The sequence below is a fragment of the Anarrhichthys ocellatus genome, unplaced genomic scaffold (assembly GCF_004355925.1).
Source record: "Anarrhichthys ocellatus isolate YVR2014 unplaced genomic scaffold, GSC_Weel_1.0 scaffold2, whole genome shotgun sequence".
Taxonomy (NCBI): Eukaryota; Metazoa; Chordata; class Actinopteri; order Perciformes; family Anarhichadidae; genus Anarrhichthys; species Anarrhichthys ocellatus.
In genome coordinates this window covers 6,425,251-6,440,935 of record NW_022280032.1, presented here as the reverse complement: position 1 = coordinate 6,440,935, position 15,685 = coordinate 6,425,251, and the positions used below count along the sequence as shown (strand labels likewise).

Below are 15,685 nucleotides of genomic sequence, written 5' to 3'. Positions count from 1 at the left end.
CATTATAAAAAACATAAAAAAACGTGTTATTGTCAGTGTTACACGCTGGATTTGAAGTACTGTATACATGACCTGATCAAAATCATCACCACACCTATATATCTCACTCAATATCACCATACAATCCCCCACGGGGCCTTCTTTCCATAATTGGAGCTGCTTGGCGTATCCATTTTGACTCATTGAGGGTTTACAAGGTGATTAAAGCAAATGGGCTAATAAAAAGCTAGGCAACACGTGCATCGTGTGCTCGCAGGCTACTCACAGCCCCAGGCCGAGCCCAAATGTAATCAATGTGTCCCATAAAACTCACATTTTCTTCTCCTCATCTGAGATCAGGTGCACAATCCAATATACAGCAGCTTTTATTGATGTAACAAATGTTTGTCACTCCTATTTTTGAGGCTAGATTGTAAATTTGTAATTATATTCTTTGCACCTTCTGCCAAGTGTTGTTGTATTTGTAATATCGAAGCGTCACAGTATGAAGCAATCTGACGTTTACCAGTCTGGTTTTGTGACTGGAAGATTGTTTGAGACAGTTTTACAGTGCTGGGTAATCTGAGAGTCAGACAGCCCCTGAACACATCACTCGACGTGTTCAACAGAGTCTCTTTCTGAAGTTTTTTTTTTTGTCCACCGTGATTATCTTGTGTGGCACTGAAGCTGCTCATCGTGTTAGGCCCTCACAATGCTGTCTTGTTCAGTGACTCAGGGAAGCATAATGGAGTTACATTGTACAATGTGGGGGGTTTTGTCTGTCAAGAGTAGGAAGCAAATTATGTGGATATGCTGTTATTAACAAGGGGCTGTATTTTCATCACACACACACTCCAGCGGCACTGAAAGCCCTTGACAAATCCTTTATTCGTCTAATTCCAGCAAAGACGAAGGCGAAGGGAATCCTGTCACTTAGAGGTATTGAATGCATTTGAAAGTAACGCCCAACTCACCTCTTTTCTGCCTCACTCCCCGTCTGTCTTTCCCTCTTTTTCTTCCTCTGCCTGTCTCTCCCCCCCGACAGCTGTCATTCTCTTCATACAATGGACCAGGATTACTATGAAGGGACGGGCTACCTCTCCCCCGTTCCAGCTGACGGAGAGAGGACAGAGGAGTTTGAGTACGAGGTAGGAATCACACTTCAGACCACTGATTACTAAAAACCTCACAGACTCATTAGCATGGCTTATATTATCGGTTAATTTAATCTATTGGTACAAACGTTGCAGTACCAAAATACCAAAGATGGAAAGAGAAATAGTGTTGCCATTATATAGTTTGTACACCAGAAAGCACGGAGAAGTTTATATTTCGACTGTAAATATCATCAATGAAAACACCTACTGCGCTGGAGTGGCTTAATGGTTCTGGGTTAAGGTTACAAAATGAGTAGTGGCCAATAATATTGTTATTGTTATGGATATTGGACTCAAAAGTCCAGTATAAGTTGGGCTTTACTGCTAACAAACAAGTTCAGTGATGAATTGCTGAAATTTAGCACCGAGTTGCACCCTTGTGTACAAAAGCAAACACACATATGACTTCTCCAGTACGTGGACACACACTCCCTGAACACTCCATATTTAATGATGCTTAGCAATTGGTGGAAGGTCCCAAACACTAATTGACTCCACAGGCAGATCCCAGGGGGACAGTAGTGGCAGATGATGAGGCACATTGCAGGCAGCTTGAACAAAAAAGCCTCTGCTTCCATTGGAAATGATGAGACGCCTCCATGTTTTCACTTTTTGTCTGCAAGTCAAACAGAGAAAGTTGAAAACCTTCAAAGAGCGACGTCGTTACCTGAGACTCACTAATTGTTTTCACAACTCTGGAAGGAAACAGCTAACTGTGACTGTGAGCTTGATCAGATCCAATTAAAGTGAGGCGTGTATGGTAGGTGCTAGAAAAAAAACGAATATAGAAACGCATTTCTTTGCTTCTGTATCCTTACCGGAGTGTAAGTAACAGGAGCAGTTGGGTAGGTGATGGTTCGAAGGCTGTTGATCTCTGACACGTACAGATGGATACTGATGAACAGATTCAGGTGTGACGGGAGGAGATAAACAGACTTTGTCTCCGCTCTCTACTTGGTCCAATATCCTTTTATTTCCGAGTCATTGAGGTGCAAGCATATCGCCAGCGAGGGCCCCCGACTGGTCTGATGTATGATGATTGCTCACCCCTCCCTCGTCATATTTGCTTCATTTGAATTTGTTCTGAATGCTTCCACCCACTGAGCTTAAGCTGTTTCTTCACATCCTAAAGAGATTTGTGCACCCGCTTGAATCCCAGTGTCAAATCGGAACAAATATAATATATTAAAGCCTCTCTTTATGCCTCATTGCTATTAACAAATCCTATTATTTTGTGTATGCTTTGTGGCCTGCACCGTTATTTTATTTCATGCTCTGCGAGTTAGATATCGAGCTAATGTGGCCCTACTTACTGTATGTCAACTGAAAACGCTGCGAGCTGGATGTAGGCAAAAGCTGAAAAGCCACTTTCAGAGTCAACCTGATCCCTCACTCCCCGCTGAAGGAGACGAAAGAGAAAAAAGGAAAGACATTTCTTCAAATTACCTTTTGTTTGAGATGAAAACGCACAGTGGGTGAGAGCAGTTTGCCACCACATCACAGAGAAACCATCTAAATCGAGTTCACCTTTCTAAAACACCAGGACGTTGATGTTTCTGTTTAGGGTAATCAACATGTGAGAGTCGTAGTTGATGAGGTGGAAATAATGCCAGATGCCACCACAGAAAAACACATTCATACTACACTGTATATTTTAAAGCTGTTTTTGGCTCGTGATAACTCTTATTTTTCTTGTACTTAATAGATTAACGGCCACAGGATACACCACGGCTGTTTTCAGCTAAACCGGTTTGATAGATCCTCTGGATGGCACCTGCAGAACACCAAAACGCAGTCAGACAAAGTTAGCAACCAGCTGATGAAAAGTGGAGCATTTAGCAGTTAAAGAAGCAGATATGTTGTTGTTTACAGCTTGTTGTGCTGTCGCTACTTGGCAAAAAAGTGAATGCAGGTTTATGGAGCAGGGTTACTGGTGGTGCTCTACGGCTAGTGATTAAAATGTAACTGGAGTACAAGATTAGAGAAACTCAGTTAGTGCAGCTAGACCCGTGTACTCGTACAGTAACATAAATGAGTTAACTAGGTTTTTACAAGAGCACATGTTCATGAAAGACTGCAGACGGGGAGAGTATCGCTGTCCTTTCTATGTAGCTAGATGAAAGGAAGCACCACATTTGCATCCAAAGTAATTAAATCCAACCAACTCCGAGTCGAACTGAAATGACAATAGAGGTATCTGTAAAGGTACATTTCCACAGTTTGAACATTTGACTACCTGTGAAAGTCAGACAATTTCAATTTAAGTCTGTGGCTACAGAATCGTATACACAGTCAGTAAGGCTGCATAGATTTAAAATATGTTCAGGGGTAGTTGGTCAAGAAATCTCATTAGGGACTGGTTTTACATTGACCAAGTTACCTCAGTTCATATAAATCATTCTCCAATTTCACACCATATGCTGATTTCTTTTTTTTTTTCCGAGGGACTGACAGTCGTATTCCACCATAACATTTTCCAAGTGCATCTCCCTACCGCACTACGTCTCCCTCTATCTCAAAAACCTCTTTAAAATAAGCCCTACTGCACTTATCAAGCCAGGCGAGGAGGATTTGAGTGGATTTATAAAGTACATTGTATCTCAGTTAATTCAATTGTTCATTCTAGGCAATGGAGAATTGCCTAGAATGACAAACCATAAACTCTCTGTCCTTTCTGATGGTTGGCTTATTTGGATTCATAAAACACAGGCCGTGTCTGAATTTCACACAGAAACATCACACATTTTCTACAAACCCTTGATGTGAATGCAGCCACAACACCACGTTAGTAACCATTCCTTTGATTAGTTTCGGTGAGTTCTGAAGAAGCAAAGTACTCCAAGCTCAGAGATAGTCTCCCCTCTTTTCCTGCCAGTGGAAGCCATCCATGCATTTGTGACTGCTTTTTCAATTACTGGTAATCAAAGGCGGGATTATTATGACAGCATCCAATGTGCTTTGATGGTGGGCGACAATCTTCCCCTAATCACGCCATCGCAGTCCTTAATTTACCGTCAGCCCTCGTCCCCGTGCCGTGCTACAATCACCTGCCTCAGAGGCAGAGAGCTCGCCTGGAAAATGGACGGAAAAAAATCAAAAGGAAAGAGGAGAGATGGAGATTGGTGAATGCACTTTTGATGGATCAGGAGACAACCTCCTTTTACTGAGGCATCCCAGTGTGAGTGGGTGTTTTTTTTTTACACGATATCGTCTTTAAAACAAGAAAGCAAAGGGAACATCTGGTGAAGAAAAAGGGTGAAATAAGTGTGCTGCACATAGTTAAACAAACGCACAGGGTTGATGTTTCATCCAACATGCTGTAATTGTAGCAATCTATCTTCTCTGATCATTTAGCCACAGGTCTACTGCACTATATCTAGCCATTAATTAGTCAGAAGTAACTTTAGGCTTGTTCCACAGAGCCACATAGAGATGATGTACTACCTCACACCTCTGCTATGCCTCCACCTCAGCAATTAATTTGTGTGGTTTATTTTTAGACAGATGTCTCCAAGACATTGCTAGGGATTTCAATATTTCTCACGGTTATCCAACAACTTCTCACATCATATTAACATGCAAGATGTGCGCCGTCTCTGTAGCTCCCATTACCTCCATGACTGCTTCGTTGCATCAGATGTGCCGCTTTAAAATCTCCACTAACAAAAATGGTGGTAGCTCATCATTAGTAATATTTTTAATGTAGCTACAATCAGTGATTTCTTTTCAGCTCACTTTGTTCAGGTAGTCAGCACCAGAACTTCTCACCCTTTTCACGTTGTATCCTTACTTAGCAGCAGGGATTTGAAGTTGTCATCGTCGCTTCTGAGACAGTCAATTAAAGATCTGAGCTCCCCGTCAGGTGTAGGCTGTCGGGAAAGATAAAACGACAAAGCTCAGATGATGTCGTTTTACTTCAGCTCTTTTTCACTGTGTCTGTGTGAATATGTGTGCTCTGCTGAACACACTTGTGTGTCAGCATGGGGATTGCATAGGGATGGAGGAACTACTTTTTTTGTGTATGAGTGAGTATGGAAGTGTGTGTAGCCCAGCCACAGCAGCTCCCTGGTCCAAAAACACCTCAACAGTCTGTCGATATGTGAGAAAAGCCGAGGCAGAGAAGTGTAGAATGAAAGTAGTGACAAGGGAGAAGGAGGAAACGGGAATTGAGCCTAAAGATGTTTGTGTGTGTGTGTGTGTGAGAGGAAGTGGGGGGTTATAAACCGCTTTGGAGGGGTAGCCAGAGGCAGCAGGTGGCAGCGATATTGGCCTTTTCTCCATTTTCCCCTCATCTATCCCTGGTCAGACTTCACCGCCCCCCCTCCTTGTCCCATTCCCAAAGCCACATCTGACTAGTGTAACCAGCCAACCTACACTTGTCACAGAGGAAATTAATCTCTCTGTTTCTATGTGAGGCCCCTCCGAGCCCCACCAGAACCATCACAGCCGCCTACATCCTCCTCTCCGCTCAACCACCTCGCTCCTGCTGCTGAGCGTTGGTGTGTTTCTGCTCTAATGAAGACTTTGGGAGGCGAGGCCATTTCACACTTGATTCCCTCCAACACCCTTGATATGTTTCAGCATTTAGCGATGGGGCACAGGCTTGTGCGGTTTGGTGTTTGGCTGCACCTCTGTTGTGGGAAACCTAGAGTGAAAAGTGCTTTATGTACATTAACTGTCTTGCAAGCTTGGGGAAAATTGGACCTTGTGTTTGGTTGGTTCCATCTTCACAACATACTTTAGATATTAGATGAGCGGGGGGGGGGGGAAATCTCACTTTCTGTTGTGAACTTAAATGAAGAATTCATGTTGACGCCGGGGTACTTTGCTGTGTTCCAAGAGGCTCGTGGGAAATTTTACGACCACTGATTTGTAAGTCAATAGTTTGTTGATTTCTACCCGAGGGAAGATGAGGAATACTTTAGCACTGCAGCAAATATGTATATTCCGTAGCATTAGCATAATTATAGTTTATTTATAGTCTAATATTCGACAACTTGGCAAAGGCTTGAAAGAAAAACACTTGAGGTCCTCTGGCATTTATCAAAGCCCCCACTGATCAAACTCTGAGCTGAGAATGTCTTTCATGATCAAACACTTTCAGACTCAAAAACCTCAGATGGGAGTTGGCAATCCAGACTCAATAAGCATCTTAAAAACAAGTCAGATTGTGTGCTGAAAGTTGAAGAACATTGTTATCTGATCTTCAGTGGAGCAGAAACGTAGTCTTTGTGTAGCCATTGTTGTGCTTCAAGATTCATGATAAGTGAATAGAATATATTTCAAGTGTCCGATCAGTTTCTGCTTCTTCATTAAAGGTTACAGAGGTCCTCTATGTTAGCAAAACAACATCATAAAATGGACATTGAAAAACTGGGCAAACCCCATCTCCTAAGGAAGATTGTGTGATGTGATCAACAACCCATGAACAGCTGCTAAATGGACCTTGTGGTTGCCTTTGCTTCAGGGTCAGTCGGTGCACCTCTAGTTCAGACTGAAATGTCTCGACAACTAGATGGATTGCCATGAAATTTGGCAAAGACATTCATGCCCCCTTCAATTAATGACATCCCCATCAGCTTCAGGTATACTTTGTTTAGTGCTAGCTGGTACATTTTAGCATGCTGGCGTGCTAAAATAAGATGTTGAACATAGTCAACCTTATACCTGGTAAACATCAGCATGTTAGCATCCCCATAGTTAGCATCAGACAATATCATTTAGCTCAAAGCACTGCCAGTCTGTAGACTCTTAGTTTTGTTAGTGTTGATGTTACATGTCCTGTGTTTTCCCTCTTATCTACATAGGAAGTGGAATTGTGTCGACTCAACAGCCAAGAGAAGTTGGGACTAACTCTGTGCTACAGAACAGATGAAGAGGAGGATGTAGCCATCTATGTCAGTGAGGTGAGTAGATAACGTCCCGTTCGAGATTGTAGACTCGAATGACTTGTATCTCCAACTTGGTTTGGCATGAAGAAGCATTAACTTTTCACTCAAGTTTTTCATTTGAGAACTCTCTAAACACAGAATCGTCTCTGTTTCATCTTTCCCTGCTATGCTTTGCTGCTGGAGATACTGTGAATAAACATGCAACATAAATGTATCCATCTCCTGCTAGCTATTGTTTTTGCCAAACACCACAGTTACGACTGCCAGCTGACTGAAATGAAATATGAATACTATTGGGGCCAAAGGTATATGCATATTCTACAGACTTCTTCAGATTTCAGTTCTTTGAAGTCTCACATTTACATATCATACACTGTTGTAGAAACAGAGAGTTATCTTGGCTAGCTTAGATTGCCTCAGTATGCCTAAACAACTGAGAAAGCTACACTTCCAAGACTAAATCAATGACGACATTTAATATTCATCTTCCAATGTATGATTTACTTAAGTATTCATGCCAGCAAAGCAGGTTTTTTCTATTGGTTACAGCAATTAAAATTCAACCCTTTCATCAAGTACAAATGACATTATTGGACAGTTTGGCGATGTTCTAACTGCAGGACGACACTGTCAGTTCGAAATATGAAATGACTGCCATGACAGATAAAAAACAAACACTTTCAGGTCTTGTTGTTGTTGTGATGTGCATGTTAGCTAAATTTACTCTTGCATCCATTTATCTCCCACTTGTTGGAAGCATAAAAAAAAAATACTGTATTCCATTCTGCTCAACTTTCTCTCCGGTTCGTTTGAAGTTGAGCCGGACCCTGCAAGGTGTTCGCTTTGAGAGCTGAGCAGAATATAAATCACTGCGGTCCGTGGCTCCTGGCAGCATCCTTAAGTGTTCGTTCTGCAAAAAAAAGTAGGGCTAAGAGGTGTGTGCTGCATTTAGATGAGGTGGCTGAATGTCACTGTATACAGGATGTGTTCGAGAAGGTGTTGCTCTGATCTCGCATAAGTAGAGAGAGCACGTCAACATGGAGTTAAAAACAATGCAAGGTCATTTTACAACAAGCTTCATTTCCCAACTTTGTAGCGCTCGATGAATGGCCACATTGTCTTTTACGCCATGTTGTTAGTTAAATTGCTCTCCCTTTGTTTCCATTATACCTCACAGCACAGTGGTTAAATAATTCAGAAGAACAAGAGCTGAAAGGTACATTTCCTTAGGTTCATCCATTTTCTATACCTGTTTAATTCTGTTTCGGGGCACAGGGGGCTGCAGTCTATCCCAGCATGTATAGGGCAAAAAGGCAGAGTATATCCTGGACAGGTCACCAGTCCTGTCTACCGCAGGGCCAACGGACAATTCAGAGTGCTCTGTTCATCCTCACCCTCTTTTTCTTTAGTTGTCCTCCAGATTGTTTTAAACTAAACAGAAAGGACCAAAGCTGAGAGTCGGACAAAAATGTAACCAAAGTCGTTTTGCCACTCACAATGATATCTTCAACAATAAATAGATTCCTTAATTTATCTGTATTTCAGTTTCCAGTTTGTTGTAGGTCTCTCAGGGTTTGGGTTCTCTCCCCATAACTGCAGAAAGATTACATTCAATTTCCTCAGTTCCCTCCATTTCTGTCCAGTGACTTTCCTCCCAGTTTAATGAGTGTCCCTCTGTGTAGGAGTGGACTATCATGAAGATGGAGTACCACAGCACCTCACCATCTCCAGAAATCCCGCCCGTTAGGATAGAATGAAACCAATGGCCCCAGACACCGATTGATTGGCCGATGAAAGAGTGTCCTACCCTCCTGTCCACAGGCATTATTTACAGGAGAAGCATGTACATCATGTGTTGAGGCGCAGTTACAGGCTGTAAATGCTGTATACAGAGTTTGGTGCTATATTACAACTAAGGCGGGGAACAATGGAGGTTTTAAGTGATAAAGGTGATGCTCAGAGTTAATGGCTTTGAAAACTGACCAGGCAGCTGCAGGAACGCTATTTGACATCTAAGATCTTCCCATGTTGGCATACCTATTGTTTGCTGCTCACATAAATAATAACAGTCCCGACATGTCTAGCTGGGTGATATCTACATAATCAGTAGAACCGTTTTCTTTTCAGGCGCTCCTTGGTTCTCTTTAATGAAGGCTAAAAGTGTTTAAGAGGCATATTTTGTTCCTTCTACCGTCACAGATCAGTCCAAACAGCATCGCTGCCAGAGATGGACGCATCCGAGAGGGGGATCGCATTTTACAGGTACAGCAGCGCGCTCTCTCTCTCTCTGGCCCCCTTCCACACCAGCTTTCATTAGATTCAATATAAAAAAACCTGCTTTTATTTTGTCGCACTCAACCACTGTCTCCCAGCACGAGTGCCCATTCATTTTTAATGGCAGCACATTAAAGGGGGAACTCTGCCCCGCTGTGACTGTTAGAGGGGGAGAACTGCCCCCCTGGCTGTTTTAGTTACCGACTCAGCACCAACAGGGGTTTTTAAGAGTTCTGGTTCAGGACGGCGCTGTGCTGCAGCTCACTGCCTCCGGTGGGATAGCTGAGAGGCTATGACTGTTATTAGCCCCTAACTTCATCTTCAGGCCTGAGATTAAGAGGAATTCTGCGACCAACAAGGAGCAGCAGTTGTCAGGGTTGACGGCTGTATAGTGTTGCCTCTGTGTGTAAGGTGGGTAATTATTGTTTTTTAATACCCTCTAATTGTAATGGCATTTATAACGTTATTAAATTGTTATGACAAACAATTGCCCATTCTGGAGACAGAGCAACATTAGCATTTATTTGGAGCAGTGTGTTTAGCCACCTGATGAATACAAGTCTAATATTCCTTGTATTTTAAGCTATGTTTTGGTCACCACCATCTCTTGAAGGAAATATAAGGCTATTTAGCTTGCTAGATGCTAACAATTTTCGACACGTAGCATAGCACTCTTCCCTACCTTCCCAGGGTCATCAGAGCCTTTTCACTGCACACAGTTGCCTGCTGCTGCTGCTGGAAACATGAGTGATGAGAGTGGAGTTTGCAGGTCCAGAAAACCAGTAGAGCTTGGTGGAACAGCAGAGTTGGGTGATGAGGGTCTGTGGGTTTGTCACTACAACATCCTTCAGATTACACATCATTTGATCTATTGCTAATATAAAGACTATTGATTAGTGTAGCTTTGGCTGCAGATTAGCAATTGAAAGTAGTGTACCGGGATTGGTCATTTTATCAACACAAATAGGCAATGAACTATTCTAACATAAGTGAAGATCTATACATTGAGGAACACAGTAGTATGCTATGGAGAGAATGTATTTTAATCGATACAGTAGAACAAGAGGGGAAACAGGATGTGCAAGTGATTATTTGATGCGTGAGGCAGATGCATAAGCACTGTTTAATTCTAATTGTCTACCGGTGTCTACCATGTGTTGTGTGACTGATTTGAGCCAAAGGAGGGAGTGTGTGTGTGTGTGTGTGTGTTTGTGAGGCAGACCAGTACTCTGGCACTATTATCCACCAGTGACAGGGCCATTACTCTGCCTGCAAAAAGATGGACGTCCCCTGTCAGTGGGCAGTTAATTGTACGGCGAGATGCATGTGCGCTGCCGGATACTTTGGTGAACACAACAGCTCTGTCGGCCCTCGGCCACTGTCCCATTCATAATCACTGCTGGGTCCTGCTTCATATTAGAGAGCATCACAGAGTGTTTACAATTTCCCCAGGAAAAAAGGCATTATTGTGCTGTGCCACTTTTATTGTGGTACTTTGTTTTTCTTTAGGGTCTTTGTATTGGAGAGAATTAATTCTGCCCCTGTGTGTGTGGATATATATGTGCCTGTGTTCAAATATTTTCATTTGTGTATACAATACATGTTTGCTCGCTTGTATCCGACTTAATAGTGAGTGTGCTAATCGCGTTTGTATGTCATCCTCAGATTAATGGCCAGGACGTACAAGACAGAGAGGAAGCAATGGCTGCACTCTCCAATGACGAGAGTAGGAACATCGTACTGCTGGTTGCCAGACCTGAGATGCAGGTTAGAAATGACCACGCTGATATACTGCATCTTTCTTTGCCATTGACTAAAACACCTACTGTTGGCCTAGCACAGGTAAAGAAAGAACAGGAAGCATAGATTACAGCCCTGAATGTTTGTCATTTACATTATATTTGCTCAGAGTAAACCTTTGCAATCTGGGGGAGCCAACCCTCCCCTCCACCAAAAACCACTCCAAGTGGAAGCCACCACTGAGACACCTCATCATGTTTTATTTTTATGTAGCGCCACTGTAATTGACTTCCAACGGTAAGCCATAAAAGCTAATGGCATGCTAATGTGGAGTGAGTTCAGGCCCAAGGCCGATGGCGAATAAGTGAAGGGACTCTGCCGCAGTGCAGATGAGCTAGGAGCAGTAGTAGACTCTTTGTAATTAAATGTGTCCCTCAGTAGTAAATTTGATGTCTTCAGATATGGATCCCATTTGGCTCACATCGAGCAGACAAACAGATGATGGATGGTTTGGAGCAGATAGGTCAAAGGTGGCAGTCTTATGTCCATTAAATTGTATTGGCTTGATTTTAAGATCAGAATGTATGTTTTAAAGATGAGGGGTGAGGTTTTGTTGGTTAAGACATAGGGAGCAGCATATCAGTCAAACGCCACATCATATCGATGCTAGCTGTGCCTTATTTCAAAACCATGCCTGCTGGGTCCCATTTGGAACACCTAACTAAAGTATTTTTTTTTTGAGACATCATGTAGCCCCAAGCTTTAGCTCTTGACAAATAACACCAGCCTCTCTCTCTTTTTTTTATATATATATATAAATATATATGCTTTCCTTCTTCATTCACCATTAGCTGGAGGAGGCCTGGCTGGATGATGAGCACAGCGAGTTCCTGGAGCAGCTGAAGATGGAAATGTTAGAGGAACAACAGAGAGAGGAGATGGAATTGGCTGCCCGAGAGGAGGAGCAGGAGAATGAGCAGGTCAGACAGCAGCAAAACATGATTTGCCTAAGTGGATTAGCGAGTCGATAGCAAAGCATTGTTATCTGGCTTTAAGAACTCTGGAGAGCCCTTTTCATTTTTATGAAAAGGGCTCTATTTACTCTGTTCAGTAAGAATAGAGCCCTTAAAAGCTAATGAATCAGAACGCAATATATGTAAGGTAACCTTTCCTCTGATTGACAGAACATAGTACCCAGTGTGTTATGAATACCATGCCGTCAGACTGAACAATAATTGCTTTCACAGTCAATATTAAGCTTAAAATGACTACAGATCCAGCTGGTGGCAGTGATGGAATCAAACTCTTCATATACTTATTTGAAATGGTGAAAGCAAGATTTGTCCTTTTGAATTGATTACTGCCAAAGCTCCAGAGCCCATGAATGGTATTGGGGACAGCCCTAAAAATAATAATTATGAATATTTATGGAAGGGGACTGTTGAACCATTTAAATTCCAAACATCAGCAATCAGAACTTTAAATTCTGTTTTGTCGGGAGAATGGCGTGCTACAAAAATCCACATCCATGGAACTTCAAAGACATGGCGGGGAGGAAACGATCCCTGAAGTGAAAGAGCTGTATAATAGAGTGACGCACAACGGCATATGTAATCCTTCAGGAGAATGCAGAGCAGGGTTGCACTTCGTGAACTCTTAAATGCTGTAGTTCTGGGGACTTTTTGGTGTTTTCTGTCCTCATTTCATAAAAAGGATGCCAAAACAGAAAACACCGGAGTGCCATTCAAAGTTCATTACCATATATAACATTTGTAAATATGTTTGATTAATTAAAACAAATTTGCAAGCATACTTGCAAATTTGCAAGCATACTTGCAAATTGCATATGATTTGAAATACTCAAAACAGCTTAACATACAGATAAGTTTCCAGCGTCTATCTAACAAATTCAAACAGCCACCGAAAATAATCTTTAAAAGTGTCCTTATGTGGATCATTATAAGAAAGAAATCATAATTATGCATGTGTTGAGTGTTCTATATGTCAATAACTATGTCAGGATGGTCTTGTTCATTTTTTTTAGAGAGCAGAAGATGACAGGCCCACCTGCTCCACACTCCCCCATCATAAAGATAGCGTACTGAGAATAAAAGACAGAATGGAGAGCTCTGAGCATAATGTCCTGGCACACATCCAGAGACGTTTGTCCCAGTGCCTGAGAGACAATCTGGACACACACCATATCGCCGGCTCCACGCGGCTGGAGGACAAAGAGGATGAGGACGATGATGAGACGGAGGGTGATCGATTCCAGCAGCTCTTGGAGCTGAAGTGTCAGATACGCAACAGCGGCGAGTACGACCTGTTCTACAGCCACCGCAGCACCATCGAGTGCAGCATTGGGGAGGAGGGCGGCGTCCAGCATGAGCTACGAATGCTCAACGAGGAGTTGCGCAGCATCGAACTAGAATGTCAGAACATCATGCAGGCCCATAACCTTCGTAAAGGCCAGCAGTCTCCCTCCGCGGGCCACACTGCACCCTCAACCAAAAACCAAAGCCTCCATCGAAGTGACCCCGCAAGGGGTAAGCTGACTGACATTAATGGGAGGCTGGAGAAATCTGACAAGGACAGCTCCAGTGCCTATAACACGGCGGAAAGTTCACGAAGCACACCTCTGGCAATGGACCGCTCCCCGGAGCACTCACTGCAGAGAATGGTCAGCCTTACCAACCAGAGGAACCTGTGCAGCGGCCTTGCCACTGGCCCTTCTCTTAGCCCAAGCCCCATCCCGGCATGCCGTGCTCCAGTCCCAGGGAAAAGAAGCAGCCCCGACCACAGCAATCCTTCTGAGTCAACAACTCAGGCTGAGGAGGAGAGCAGAGGGGAATTAAAGCCACTTGCCTCCCATATTCCTTACTTTTCTCCATCGCACAGTTCCCAGCAGAGGCAGGTCAACATCCCAGCACATGCCCGCCACTACCAGAGCTACATGCAGCTGATCCAGCAGCGCTCAGCTGTGGAGTACGCTCAGAGCCAGCTCAGCCTGCTCAGTGTCTGTAAAGAGCCTCAGAGGCCCATTGATGAGCCCAAGATGGAGTGGAAGGTCAAGATCCGCAGCGACGGCACACGCTACATCACCAAGAGGCCTGTGAGAGACAAGATCCTGAGGGAGCGAGCACTAAAGATTAAAGAAGAGCGTAGTGGGGGAATGACCACGGATGATGATGCAATGAGTGAAATGAAGATGGGGAGGTACTGGAGTAAAGAGGAAAGGAAGCAGCACCTGGTCAGAGCAAAAGAACAGAGGAAAAGGCGAGAGTTCATGCAGCGTAGTCGGCTGGAAAGCTTAAAGGAGAACCCTCAGAGCAGCAGTGAGGGACGCAAGGAGGTCAGCATTATAGAGCTCAGTCAGAAGAAGATGATGAAGAAACGCAACAAGAAGATCCTGGACAACTGGATGACCATCCAGGAGCTGATGACTCATGGTACTAAGGCCCCTGAGGGAGCCAAAGTGCACAACGCCTTCCTATCAGTCACTACTGTATAAAAGAAAAACACACACATTCTACCCACCTTGCGGTGTAATATACTTGCCTCGTTCAATGTGGCGTTTTTATGAGGACAATAGGAATATTTTTCACAATTTGTAACCCAAAAAGCATTTTGTAAAGAATTTATCAGTGGTGTCATGGCATTTTCTTCATGTTTTTCAGTATGTTTTTCACATCACTCTGCCGGGGGAAAAAAGCATTTTTCTATGAAATTATGACTATATAATTATTTTATTACTTCGCTCTTAACATTTTTATCTTTTCAATTCTATTTTCATATTTATGTTGTAACCATATACTCAAATGGTTGTATGAGCATATTTTATGTATTATGTACACTTGCCAATTGCGACACAACAGGAATCAGAGGGTTCTCCTGCCTTTCACTTGCTTTTGAATGCTCCTTACATCTGCAGATCGACTTCTCCTTTAAAGCTGAAATCAGTAAATCTCTCAATGTTGTCGAGAGGCAGGTGATGTAATGTTTCAGACTATTGGTGCTTAGACATGGACTAGAAGTCCACTATTCACAAAGTATAACAGTTAACCATACACATAACAGCACATTATAATGGATTAGGTACATTTTACTTCAACAAAGTTAAATAAATAGGTAAGTTAAAATAAGGTACAAATTCCAGCTTTAAAAAGGGACAAATGTCTTACATTCCAAATCATAGTACTGTATAACTTGTTTATGGTTAAAGATTGATCGTAACTACAGCAAGAATGTGTTTAATCCTGAAAGGAATTTGAAATTCATCCAATCACCTGAAAGAGATCAAATCCAGTGCGTCACCATACTGCCATGTCTCTTTTGGGGGAAAGAAATCCTTGAGGTTTTAGATTACTGAGCATTGTAAATGTCAATATGAGCAAAAGGTTCTGGTCAATAACTCAAATAGCTTTTGCTTACGTCTTTTTTTTTTTTTTAAATCGGCAATTTTATAAAAGCATCCGTTAAAAGTTCAATACCTCATGTTACGGTTAAACTCTTCTATGTTGTTTCTGTAATTTGTGAACTTGAGCCACTTCTCTTACAAAGTTACAATAAAACAATAACTAAGTAAACAATACTTCAGAAGCTGCTCCACTGACAAGTCAATGGAAAGACAACTGTGTGGCCACA

At 42.7% G+C, this 15,685-nt stretch overlaps 1 protein-coding gene across 2 annotated transcripts in view; it reads left to right on the top strand.

Moving 5' to 3' along the window:
- LOC116390128 (PDZ domain-containing RING finger protein 4) overlaps positions 1–14,767 on the top strand; it is a 45,445-nt gene extending 30,678 nt beyond the window's left edge. The window contains exons 2-7 of one of the 2 annotated variants that reach the window (XM_031859461.1): positions 1,025–1,127; positions 6,944–7,042; positions 9,227–9,289; positions 10,967–11,068; positions 11,893–12,021; positions 13,086–14,767. In XM_031859461.1, coding sequence (XP_031715321.1) covers positions 1,025–1,127; positions 6,944–7,042; positions 9,227–9,289; positions 10,967–11,068; positions 11,893–12,021; positions 13,086–14,552 — 1,963 coding nt within the window. In that variant the 3' untranslated portion in view covers positions 14,553–14,767. The remainder of the gene's footprint in view (positions 1–1,024; positions 1,128–6,943; positions 7,043–9,226; positions 9,290–10,966; positions 11,069–11,892; positions 12,022–13,085) is intronic. The other variant, XM_031859470.1, reaches the window with a different exon arrangement.
- Positions 14,768–15,685: the final 918 nt, after the last annotated feature.